Below are 12540 nucleotides of genomic sequence, written 5' to 3'. Positions count from 1 at the left end.
CGGCGTCCTGGGGCGGCCGCGAGGGACTCCCGTCCCCTCCTGTCCCGTCCCGTCCCGTCCCGTCCCTTTGCACCTTCGCATCCCGGTGTCTGCGCTGGCTCCTAATACAGCCGAGCTTTAAGTTGCACCACGCATCAGTTTACCCCGGTGGTCCACGCCGTGCCTCACGACTCAAACCTTACTCTTCACTCATCGGAAATCCAAACTTTTTTTTTACTGTTTTTTTTTTTCTTTTCTTTTCTTTTGGCATTCCCCGCGTTAGCCCTTCCATGCCTTAGGAGACAGGCGTGTTGTTGTAGCATCGCTCTGAGCGTTTTCATTCCCAAGTGAGAAACTGAGGGGGTTGTATTTGGGCTTCGGGCTTGCCGAATAATTTTGGGTGCGAAATGAGGAAGGTCTGTATGTGAGTCACCCCGTAAATCCTGTGATCTTTAGAAGAGGACAAACTGCTTGATAGGAATGTTTTGTATTATGAGTAGAAGGAGGCCAGCTGGGGAAAGATGACTTTGGTTTCACAACCAGATATATCAACACCTCCAAAAATGCCCTAAGTGTAGGTTGTGTAGACATTCATAATTAGGGAACATTGGATTCTTTTTTCTTTTTTTCTGCATGACTTTGCAGAATCCAGTGATGGGGAGAAGCTGACTGAAAGGTGTTTTTTTGTCAGTAGCTCTGTTTTCCTGTAGACAGTAGAAAATAACTCTACCATGCTTACAGCTGTCACATTGCTGCTGGGGCAGCAGACCGAAGAGAAATTCGATTTTAGCTACTGTTTTGTGACAATTATTCCAGGGCAGTGAGCAGCTCTTTAGCCACTGTCAGACAGCAGTTTTGTTTGCTTAGGCAAGGGTTCCAAAAACACAGCACCAAGTTTCCTAAAGGAGAAGCAGAGGCTCTAATCTAGGAAATGGAAAATACTCTGTAACTTTGGGACGTGGGAGGATGCAAATCTCTTGGAAGTTCAGGTATTGGACTGGCTAGGGACAGTTTCAATGAAGCAGCAGCAATTAATTTTCTCAGCTCTCAAGGACAGCTTAAAAAGGAAAAAAAATTCCTAGAGGCTAATTACTTACACATTTGACACATTTGTGGAAAGTGACATGTTAGTAAGCTCTTCTAAAATGTGTGCAGGTGGATCTGAGTTTAACTGTGGCAGTAAGAAAATAACCTCCTTTTCCTAAGAGGTTCATATTTTTATATTCTTTTTAATACGTGCAGAGGAGACTAAGGTTTGCTAAACTTCTGCACACACAGCTGTAAAGGGGAAGAAATGGTATATAAGGAGTGATGTTCAGAATTTCAACAGCAGACCTGCAATAGCTTCAAAGTCTTTTGTAATCAATTCTTTTTGATAATTTGTTTCACTTCAAAACTATTTATAATACTGAAAGTAATTATTACCTTCCCCTTCTTGTGTTTCTGCCTTCTATAGTATCCTTTTCCCTAACTCTCCTACAGAAGCCTTTGGAGTGAAACTTTTTTCCTTATTTGTTTCTCCCTCTTCACAGTACAAGTTCAGAGACCTGACCATAGAAGAGCTGAAGGATGTTAGCAAGACCTACCCCAACTTCACCTTTTCCATGAACACATACAGTAAGAAGTGATACGCTTACTCTGAACTATTTGTGGGGATTCTTACTTTGCATAATTGCAGACTGTGTCTAATAGAATGTGAACATATTTCTGTTGTGTTCCTGTCTTTATGTTGACTTGCAGTAAAATTTCTCATGCCACGTTACTGTTCCTGAATGCTCTTCCAAGGATGCATACATAGAAAAACCTTGGCAACTCATTTACTTCATCTTACTTCAACTTGTCAGTAATTATAGAAGATTGATACTTTAAATTCTTTATATGTAACACCATTTCCCCATATTTCATTATTGTATTGAAAGTATTTTGATGGCTTTAGCTTATAGAGTGTGCCTTCCAGAATCCATCAGCCTGACTGGAAATTCCCGCAACATCAGAATTACTCAGGACAAAGAGTTTTCAGACTAATGATGTGCTTAGTTATATCAATGGAATTTCTGTTAAAATGTCATTAAGAAAATATTGTAAAAGGTAGGAGGGACCTTAGTAATATTCTAGCCTTAGTTCTTTCAGGAGCAGTGTATTTGATTTCTAAAGAAAAATCACTGTTGGATATTTGTAGTTGTGGATGGGATTGCTATGCCAGGTTTTAAAGGAGTTATTTTTTTTTAACTACATTTTTAATTTCAGCTTTCAAGGATGGATCCCAGAAGGACCTCCTGAATTTTAGTGGCACTGTTCCAGTGAAATATGGTAAGATAAATCAAATGTAATTTTCTTGGCAGCTATGAATCTAAATGTAGAATGTGTTGGGTACTGCCTCTTAACAGTTCACTGTGAAGCGTCTTCCAAGGGGACTGGAAAATATTTTGTGTGAATTGGCAGAAGTCACTTCTACCGCAGAAGGAAGTGCACAGATGCTGAAATTAGGTGTTATTAATTAAAAAAGTAAATTAACTATTTAAAAATTAGTGTTGTTTGAGACCACGTTGGCAAACTCTTTGATGCTAATGGAGCCTGTGTGAATTCTCTGAGACCTACACTTGTATAGACAGTGTCCAAAAATAACTTGTAGGCAATTTTTTATTTTCAACTTAAAGCCTTTGAAGTCTGATGCAAAGCTCTTTACAGATGCTTTTTTGCACTAGGTGTTAAGTCATAAAATAGGTATGAAATATATGTATGAAACTTTTCTTTGCTGGGAAAAGGGGGCACGTTGGCTGAGAGAGGACCCTGGGAGCAAAAGAGCAACAGAGCTTTATATTAAGAAAGGCACAATAAGTAGCATTTCAAGTTGCTATGGTTTTATTAATTAGCCTAAGTAATATAAATATTTTCCAGTGTCAATCTGGAAGTGCTCTGTCAGGCCTTTTTCCTTTGTTACTACAAAGTGTGAATTACATCACACACAAACTGGTCTTAAGTGCCTCTTCTCAGTGCAGAAATTAGTAATGGCTTTTATTTCAGCAGGTAATTCCTATAACATACCTGTCCGGCTGTGGATCCTGGATTCTCATCCCTTTGCTCCCCCCATTTGCTTCCTGAAGCCGACTGCTAACATGGGCATTGCAGTGGGGAAACACGTGGATGCACGGGGCAGGATTTATCTGCCCTACCTGCAGAACTGGAGCCATGTAAGAGGTGGGGTGGCTGACAGGGGAGGGAAGCATTTGGGAATATTGCAGGGTATCATCTGGAGCTTTCAGGCAGTCTGAGGCTGGAAAAGCAGATGGAAGTAATTCTAATGAAAAAAGGGACTGATTCTTTACAAAGCAATGTAAGCCTCATGATACTTTCTTGCTATCCCAGTTCAGTGTCCCTCAGGAAATTTCAGTGGAAGTTTCTGCCTTTTGGATATGTCTCTTTTGGCAGAACTCTGAAACAGCACAGAGATTCAAAAGTCAGTGCTGTTGATAAATTATTTTATGCACTGTGTTAAATTACTCACTTAAATATGACTGCCAGGCCAATAAAAATTATTTAATGAATGCAAACTTTTTTAAATGAATGGGCTGTATTTTACATTATTGATACAGAAATTCCTAAGGGAACTTCTGCTGACTTCACAGTGTGTTTTGCCTGGAGGAGGACTGAGAGGCCAGAACTCTGGACAATTGAGCTCATCTAAGAAGACTGAACTAACTTCTCTTTAGCTAGGATTTGTCCCTTTTATAATACTGGATGTGGCTATATCAAAGGCTTCCATATATTCAATGGATGCCTTCAAAAACTACTAGCACTGGTAATTTCAATTTTAGAATGATTTTGTTAAATTCCTCATACTTCTGTTTGGAAAGTATCTTCTCAAAGTGATGCTTTTCTCTCCCTTAGGTGTTTGTATAAATGGTAAGAGTGTCAGTATTTATAATTCGATTAAATTTTGTATGGCTCTGGCAGTTCATAGCTGATACCACTACATGAAGTAGCAGTTCAGCTGTTTTGTCTTCTGTTTGTCTGCTGTATTTCAGCCTAAATCAACTCTCACTGGATTAATAAAGGAAATGATTGCAAAGTTTGAGGAAGAGCTTCCTTTGTACTCACTGTCATCTTCTGATGCAGCCAGGCAATCAGAACTTCTCTCCTATATTGCAAAGATTACTGAAGGTGGGGATGCTTTCATGGGCTCATTTCTAATGTTCTTATAAAATATATTCACTTACTGTCATTACCTGATGTCACAAAGAAACCTACGTGGTTTATATGTTACAAATTTTATGGCCATGGTCTGTATGCACACCTGCAACAGCAGCAAAGGGAGTGCTGGTTTTGTGGTATCAGTGTTTAACTTCTTGCTATTGTCATGCTTGTGTATTTCTGCTTAGTGAAAAAAACATTCCTGTCTAGAGAGGAATATTTGTTTTACATCTTGCAAGTTGTGATGGATTTTCTGTGCTCAGTCTTGACTGCTATTTTGAAAAAGTCCATGTAACTTGATTTAACTCTGGCAAAACCATGATCCTTTATGAAGCAGCAATACTCATATTGATACAGTGTGGACCAGCACCCAAGTTTGTGGTTTTCTTTTAATTGCAGGAGAGACTGACATGAAATCAAGGAGTAAAACTGGAAGAAAAAATGAAGGATGTTTTGACAAAATTACTGTTGTTGGAGCTGGAGATCTTGGCATTGCATGTGTACTAGCAGTTGCAGCAAAGGTACATAATTCTTAAAAATAGCAAGAGACCTGATTAAGAGAGAGGATTCCAATCTAGTTCTAAGGAATACCTCATCACTTTTAACAACTGTCACTGCATAGGTCATTTGTCTCTTCAATTAACTTAGGGACACGCAGAGGTGTTAATTTTCTGCCCTGGTTTCTCAGTCAGCTTTTTTAATTCGAAGGGTTGAGTATTGAATTCACTTACTTTGAAAATCCTTAAAGGATTCTTGTCTCAGCAGTAGCCTCTTACAACTGGGATCTCCTAGTTCCCTGAAAAAGGATAATCTGTAGATGGGCTGTACTTCAACACAGCTGTATGTTAGATACAACAGTAACAATACATTCTAACTATTTTTTAGCAACAGTAGCAGTAATTTTTGACTTCCCAAATGTAGCTTAGGAAGTCTAACTGGAAAAAACCACATTACAAAACAAACAAAAAACTCACAAAACTAAATCCTTTTCTTTGTGATTTGGCAGTAATTTTGACCAGAAATTTTGTTTGATTTGTGCACAGTACAGCAAACAATGCAATGGGAGGAATTTTGGTTTTTATTCCTCACTCCCACACAAACAAGTTTTGTTTTGGTTTATCTGTATTCTAATCTCTATTATTTTTATTCATACAGGATGTTGCAGACAAGGTGGTTCTTTTGGATCTTTCTGAAGGTGCAGCAAAAGGAGGGACCATGGATTTGGAGATTTTTGCTGTGCCAAATGTGGAGATCAGCAAAGGTATGAGATGTTGTTTCTGGAGCAGGAGTGGGTGCTGTACTTTGTGTGCTTGTGCTCATTGTGACAAGATCAGGACACCTGGGGAGATACAGTGGCACATAGGCTGTCTTTTTTTAAAAGTCTGTACTTGCAGGTAAGAGGCTAATGCTGAAATTGGACTCATGCAGAAACACAGAGAAGCCAAGCTAGAATTTCTGTGTCATGGGCAGAGGGAGGAAGGGAAGGGGAAAAAAATATTTGCATGGGAATTAGTGAAAGCTGTGAAAGCAGTGTTCAAAAGGCTGATAAATAAAGGTGTGTTTCAAAGTGCTGCTTTTCTAGCCTGATGTTCATTAAACATGCACATGGCCAGTAGTGAGTCCTTGATCTCTATCACTGCATACTCAAACAATGAGTTCTTAATAACCTTGTCCTCAGTCAGCTGTGAGCATACAAATCAAGAGAGTCAGTGCCACGTCTCTCTAATTAGTGATTAGTTGTAGCCTTTGATGATTGCAGAGGTTGAGGTCATGCAGCTCAAAAGTTTTTCCACAGGGAAAGCTGGAGCTGAATTGAGTAACATTCTTCCTTGCTTATGTGTCATGTTTCCATGTTCCTTGCACCCTTTGCAAGGTGAAATAAGGGGTTTTCTTGTGCTTCTCTTTTAATTTATCTAACTCTGGGGACAGAGACTAGTTCTGGTTCCACCAGGCATCTTTGTGGCTTTTTCTGCACCTGGCATTGCCTGCTGTACATTCTTTGATCTTATCTTGCAGGTTTTACTGCTAGCACACCTTTTTGCCTGAACCCTGGTTGTGCAACTGTACCACAAGTCTTGCTTGTGCCTCTCTGGTTGCCTGTTGTATGCTTGCATCTAGCTGTGATATAAGAAGCTTGGCAGTGTTACAGTACTACAAAATGCTTGTATACTGTCACCTATTTTAGTATGTTTGTATCTAGTTTTGGGGCAAGCTGGTATTAATTGTATCCTGCTTAGTATGTTTTTAATTTGTCAGTGCATTAAACCTCTCCTTTGGCTTCAGCTGGTTACAAAAGTGGTGCAACAGACAAATCACCTTATTTCTGTGTCCAGGCTGATCACCTGTGTGGCACTCAGATATTCAGAGATACCTGCTCAAGGCAGCTTTGACTTAAAAATTCCTGCAGCAAGTGTGGCTGTGTGTTTCTTTGGGCTAATAAGTATAATTTGTCTTTTATTTGAGTTAATAAATAGACTTTTGGAGTGCTTTTCATGTGTCTACATGCCCTTGATTAAGGTATAAGATCAAAAATTATAGAAGAAGCCTCAGATAAAGGAGTAAAAGTCTTTCCCCTTCTTTAACAGTTGGGAAAAAATTAAGGAGCCTTTTCATGGATTTTTTTTCTTTCTTGCCAAGAAAACTTGGAAAAGTTTATCTGTCAAAGCTGTCTAGATGTTTTCTGGTCTCTGCTCTGTAACCTTGGATAAATTATAGTCAACCTTTTGTGTTTGACACCTATAAAACAGGAAAGTAGCTCTGTGGGAGAGCTGTGTTTTATAGGTGCTGTGGAAGTGCGCTAAATTCCACACTGGGGGATATGAAAGGGACAGGAGGCAAAGAATCCCTAATTAAGCTGATGCTGTAGTTCAGCCTTTAGAACAGCTCTTGGTTTTGCATCCAAAACTCAGTAGGATGACATAAATGTCAAAATTAATTTTCTTTATATTTTCAGATTTTTCTGCTTCAGCTGATTCCAAAGTTGTTGTGCTTACAGTTAATTCTCTGGGTAATGCTCAGACTTACCTCGATGTCATACAAAGCAATGTGGATTTGTTCAGAGGAATTATTCCAGCAGTTTCCCACTACAGTCAGAATGCTGTTCTCCTTGTTGCTTCTCATCCAGGTATGCTGGTACTTTGCATAAGGTTGTGCCCCTCACTTGGCTTTTTCTCTGGCCTCTTTTAAAAATATGATGCTGCTGAATACACCTGGTTAGTCACAAATTCTTGCTACTCTGAAAGATGTTTTTCTTTTCAGCTTTGAGCAGGACACTGTCTTTGAGAGTTTTTTCTTTACTGTTATCAAGATAAAAGAAAATAATGTACTTTGTTTTGTGTAACAGGTATGTATTTCTGTGTGTTTCTGTGCATAGTTTCAACCTGACTGTGTCTACATCATTAGCATCCATTGGCTGTTGTCTTGCCAGTTGTGAGTTTTATGTGCACATTTCTCCTTGCAGGAAGGATAGATCCATGTGGGTTATGTGCCATATGATCACGCTTACAGGCTACTCAGATACAAAGTATAGCATTAATAGTGAATATTGCAGCTAGATTTTGGTGGAAGGTCTAAATTTCCAAGTTAGTGGTACTGTGAACAAAGACAAAGCAAAATCACTACTAAGAAAAGGGAAGGAAGTGTGAGCCTCTATCGTGTAATGCATTGAAGACAGTTCTTCTTACTCTCTTACCATTGTTGTTCTTATTTTTTCACTTCTTCCCCACCTGACTTTGTGTTTTAGGTTGAAATAAGCCACCAATATGTTCCCACATGTTTATGGCTTTTCTAAAGTAAAGAAGTCCAGAGTTTTTCATAATGATGATTCAAAAGTTGCAGTTGAGTTGAATTTTGAGTGGCCTTTCATTGACAACATGATTTTTTTCTTTGCCATTTAGTTGAAGTAATGGCATTTGTGTCATGGAAGCTGAGCTCATTTCCCAAAAGCAGAGTAATTGGAGTTGGTGCCAACCTCGATTCAGAGAGATTTCGGTACATCCTGACCAACCTTTTGAAAACAGAGGTGCTGGCAAAAGATGCCTGGGTTATTGGTGAACAAGGGGAAGACAAAGGTAAAGTGATGCTTTTTTATGACCATGAGCATGTAATGTCCTGGCAGTGCCCAAGTAACTGAATAATGAAAGAATAATTGAGAAAAGTAATGAAGATAATGAGAAAAGTAATAAGAAGAGTGTAAATTCTCATTATAATGGCTTTAAGTAATGCAGTTGTGGGGCACCAAATCTGTAGAGCTGGAGTAGTAGCCAAAAGTATTTGCCATTTGTCACAGAAAAAAAAAAAACTAAAACAAACCACAACCTAAAATGCTTTTTGTTGTTGTTGTTGTTGTTTCTATTTAGTACCATCATGGACCAGCTGTAATGTAGCTGCAAATCAAACAGAAGCAGTGGCTGCTCATAACTCAAGGGAAAAGGTGGCTAACAGGTAGCACCATTATAACCTTCTTTTTTTCCTTCATGTTTAGGCACTTGATTTGGCACTTGTTTACATGTTCTTCAGCTCTTTATGAAGTGGGGAAAGCTTGCTCTAAAATGTTCATACATTGAGTTTATAGGAAATTGTAGGTCAAGTTGTCATTCACTTTTATGGATCTGTATACAGCCACTGTTTTTCTGAAATTCTTACTAACATTGTGCCTGTGGCAATGTAAAGAGACACCACAATATACAGCAGAATATCAGAGCTATTTGATTGTGTATTTAAAACAAATACTAGATAAGCCTTCTGGCCCACTTTTCTCAGAGCTTGTGTTGGAAGCATTTGCTTCAAAGTCAAGCACCAGTTTGGATGAATTTAACTGATTTAATTATCAGTTACACCTCTTGAAAGAAAAGAGAATTGTTACAAGTATAGAGAAAAATTATTGTAAAGAAATTCTTTTCAGCAATTCTATTCTATTGTCTTGTTTTCCAAAATAGAAAATTATATTTTTACCTGGTACACTCAAACCTGTATTTTGGGTTTTACATAAAAACCAAAATAAAAATAATTACAATCTCAACATCATGTTTTTCTCCTTTTCCTGGTTTATGTGTAGAGCCATGGAAGTCCTAAAGGGAAAAGGTCAGAGATCTTGGTCTGTTGGGCTCTCAGTTGCTGATTTGGTTGACAGCATTCTGAAAGATAAAAGAAAGGTTCATTCTGTATCCACTCTGGCAAAGGTAAATGTGTTAATAATACCTTTTGGTTGGCACTGTAATTATATTATTTATACCAGATATGACCATTAATTTTAGCAGCACAGACTCTCATTGTTCTGAAGTAGTGCTACTGCAATTACTTTCTTCCAACAACAGCTCTCAATCCTAGTCCGAAAATGAGCAAAAATCACTTACTGTTTTAAGCTGAAACCAATAGTAAAAGTGGATTATTCTCCTAAAAATACAAGTCCAAAGAGAAAATACATTTAACATTGCTGCCCAGCACCCCTGGAATAGCTGGATTTGGCAGATGAAAAGTGAGTTGTAGTTCCAGAGTGCTTAGTATTAAATGTAGGCTTTTTTAGGAGCCAAAAGAATTTTGGATCTTTTCTGAAAGTAAAAAATGCATTTTCTGCCAGCATTTTGTTTGATTTTGAAACAGCTGTTTTTTTACTCCTTAGTACTTTCCTTAAGAGGAGATTATGAAGTAATAGTTAACTTAAAACTGTAGACTGAATTTTGTTTGAAGTTTCTCCTAAGAGGCTTCATTAAAGCATTAGGTCATTCCATATGAGGAGAAAACCCATGTAGAAACATTTATTTGTCACTTCAGTTTAGAGCCTTCAGAAGGACAATTTGCCTGCTCCTGTGCAGGGAAATTGAGCTGGCTGCTTATTTTATTGAGTACAAGCACATACCTAATTAAATCATTATGTTTCAAGTGAAGTTTTTAATCATTCCTGAACTAAATATAGATACAGAGGAGTCACAAGTCTCTTAAAGTATCTACAGAACATAAAATGTCCCAGATTACAAAAATGAACACAACCTACAGTGTAAACTTGAATTATAGGGATATAAATTTGATAGATTATTTTGCATGATCTGTATGGGATCAATATTTGAGAAATTTTCCCCAGTTCTTAGGCTGCGTTGTTTAATTTATTTTGTTCAGTCCTAAAAGGACTGATACTGTACTATGAAGTGTCCCTGCTTGTTCTAGCCAAGAAATGGTGTTTAGTTCTATAAACTTTGTCTATAATCTGCATTATAGACATCTATCTATCCATCTTGGAAAAATTCCCCAATTGTGGCATGGTTCACAAATTTTTATCTGCATGGTAATATTTTACAGTTTCTATACAGTAATCCACTGCACAGTATCAAATTAATAGAATTTGACCTATCCAGACATGCCATATGTTGGAATATCCTTGCTTAATTAAAATAATCAAGTCATTTTGTGTAATTGTATGCTTTTGTGTTGTTGCAGCAGAAATAAGTAACTGTGTGTGTGACAGCATTCTTTGTGTGTTGTTTCAGGGATGTTGCAATATAAACAGTGAAGTGTTCTTAAGTCTCCCATGTATTCTTGGAAGCAGTGGAGTGATTGAAATGGTCAGACTGGAGGAAGACCCACTGGTGCAGGATAAAATGCAAAGCAGTGCAGGCTCAATTCATGACCTTCAGCAGCAGCTGAAATTGTAAGGAACCACAAGGGAAGCCTCTGTGTCTGCTCCCTCAAGTTGGAGATCTGCAAGGCAGAAGAGGTTGCTTCATATATAAGGATTTCTGTAGAAAACAGGAAGCTTTGTTACTTTACTTTCCCAAAGTGCTTTCTCAGTTTAGGTTTAAATAATTTAATACCACACTGTATGGCAATTTTTTCTTTGTGAAGTGCACTTTTGGTAGCCAAAATGAGGCAGGTAACACAGAAGAATATTCTACCTAAATTCAGGTGGCACTTGCCTGTGGGTTTTGGCTGCCGGTTATAGCCTGATTCTTGGGTTATTCTTAGCTTTTTGCACCTCTTTATGAGACAAAAGAGAGGGGCTTACTCAGCTCTGCAGAAACTCCAGCGTGCACAGCCCACTTGAACCCTCCCTCATGGCTTTTAAATGCTGTATCTGAGGCTTGTTTAGGGTACAGTCACACTCCAGCTCCACAGGCACTGGGGATGCAATTCCATAGCTCCATCTTCTGTGGCTGAAGATGTCAATGGACATCTTATGTCAATGGACTCCTGGTATTTTGCTATTTACTAAGGGGAACGTGGTGTTCACAGTATCCTTCAAACCTGAACTATTGGCTATGGATTTCTGGTCACACTTTATCATGTCTGAAATACTCCAATCATGACGTGCTTGCTTTTATTTTGTGAGGACATTCAGAGCACTAAAGCACCTGCAGTTCTCACTACACACATGCAGCACTGGAACAGGGGCTCTTCCTGAATGGAGGAGCAGGAGCTGGGCTTCAAGTAAAAGTAAAAGATAAAATCCAGCAGTTAAACAGCACAGGAGTATCTGCACATTCCGATGTCAAAGCAAACTGGCTGGGAGCTTTACATCAGCCTCAAGAGAAGGCAACAGAACCTGTAACCCTTCTCCGTGGAGACCAAGGATGTGATTAAAAAGCAGGATGTGGATTTGTAGATAAAAACCAGATGGTTTTGAGATCAAGGGTTTTTTTTGGGTTCTAACTTCTTGATTTACTGCTGGTAAAAGACTGTGTTACTCCTGATTATACCTCAGCATCACACGGCAGGCACAGGGGACTTGGGCTCCGCTCCTGCTGTGTGCAGCTTAGGAATGTCATTCCACATTTACACTTTGAGAGGTGGCTGGTTGGAAATTTCCCAAATCTTGTTGGAAACTTTCCAGATATTGTTTGAAATTTGTTCTGAGCAAAAGTAGGATCTGTGGCAGAGCAAAAGATCTGATCCTTTGTGCCTTCTAGTTCCATCTGACAAAGAACCATACATGCAGGGAGTTCTGAGTGTATACTGATCTCAGAACTGGATTAAACATGGAAATAAAAAACCTTCAGTAATTCAGACCTTTGTTTTTTTGGAATTCCCAAATGTCTTTCACTGTAATAGTTAATGACAGGGCAAAATTAGTGATGGCTGCAGGTAACCAACTTTGCTGCTATATTTTTTAAAAGCTTCACTTTGGGGTTTGGTTTTTTTCACTTACTTTGAAAAAAAAAAACCTATGAATTTAAGGTTTTACATTCTTTTTCATGGTGGTGTTTCTCATCTGTTGAGCATTTATTTTCATGCGAATACTCAAGCTGTCGTTTATTTAGCTTGGTGTTTATGTAATAATTTTAATCTTAAAATGCTGCCAGCTCTTACAGGCGTGTTTTGTGCATTAATCTGGTGTCGCGTTTGTGTCGTACTCCTCGCTAACACCACGGGCCGCCCTCC

The 12540-nt window shown here is 38.6% G+C and overlaps 1 protein-coding gene across 4 annotated transcripts; it reads left to right on the top strand.

Moving 5' to 3' along the window:
* The first annotated feature begins 261 nt into the window (after positions 1-261).
* On the top strand, positions 262-12488 carry UEVLD (UEV and lactate/malate dehyrogenase domains). 4 transcript variants are annotated; one of them, XM_014309546.2, is made up of 13 exons: positions 262-326; positions 847-968; positions 1512-1596; positions 2227-2289; positions 3007-3170; positions 4005-4140; positions 4570-4691; positions 5326-5431; positions 7124-7294; positions 8067-8240; positions 8529-8613; positions 9227-9350; positions 10653-12488. In XM_014309546.2, exons 3-13 carry the CDS (start codon positions 1584-1586, stop codon positions 10815-10817), a joined length of 1323 nt encoding a protein of 440 aa, XP_014165021.1. In that variant the 5' UTR covers positions 262-326; positions 847-968; positions 1512-1583; the 3' UTR covers positions 10818-12488. The 4 variants fall into 4 exon arrangements, with proteins under 4 accessions (XP_014165021.1, XP_030917978.1, XP_030917977.1 ...); XM_031062118.1 differs by having other exon boundaries at positions 3004-3170; positions 7166-7294; XM_031062117.1 differs by having other exon boundaries at positions 3004-3170.
* Positions 12489-12540: the final 52 nt, after the last annotated feature.

Source organism: Geospiza fortis, unplaced genomic scaffold (assembly GCF_000277835.1).
Source record: "Geospiza fortis unplaced genomic scaffold, GeoFor_1.0 scaffold524, whole genome shotgun sequence".
In the NCBI taxonomy this organism is placed as follows: domain Eukaryota; kingdom Metazoa; phylum Chordata; class Aves; order Passeriformes; family Thraupidae; genus Geospiza; species Geospiza fortis.
The sequence above is the reverse complement of the archived record's forward strand: the minus strand, read 5'-3'. Positions and strand labels throughout refer to the sequence as shown.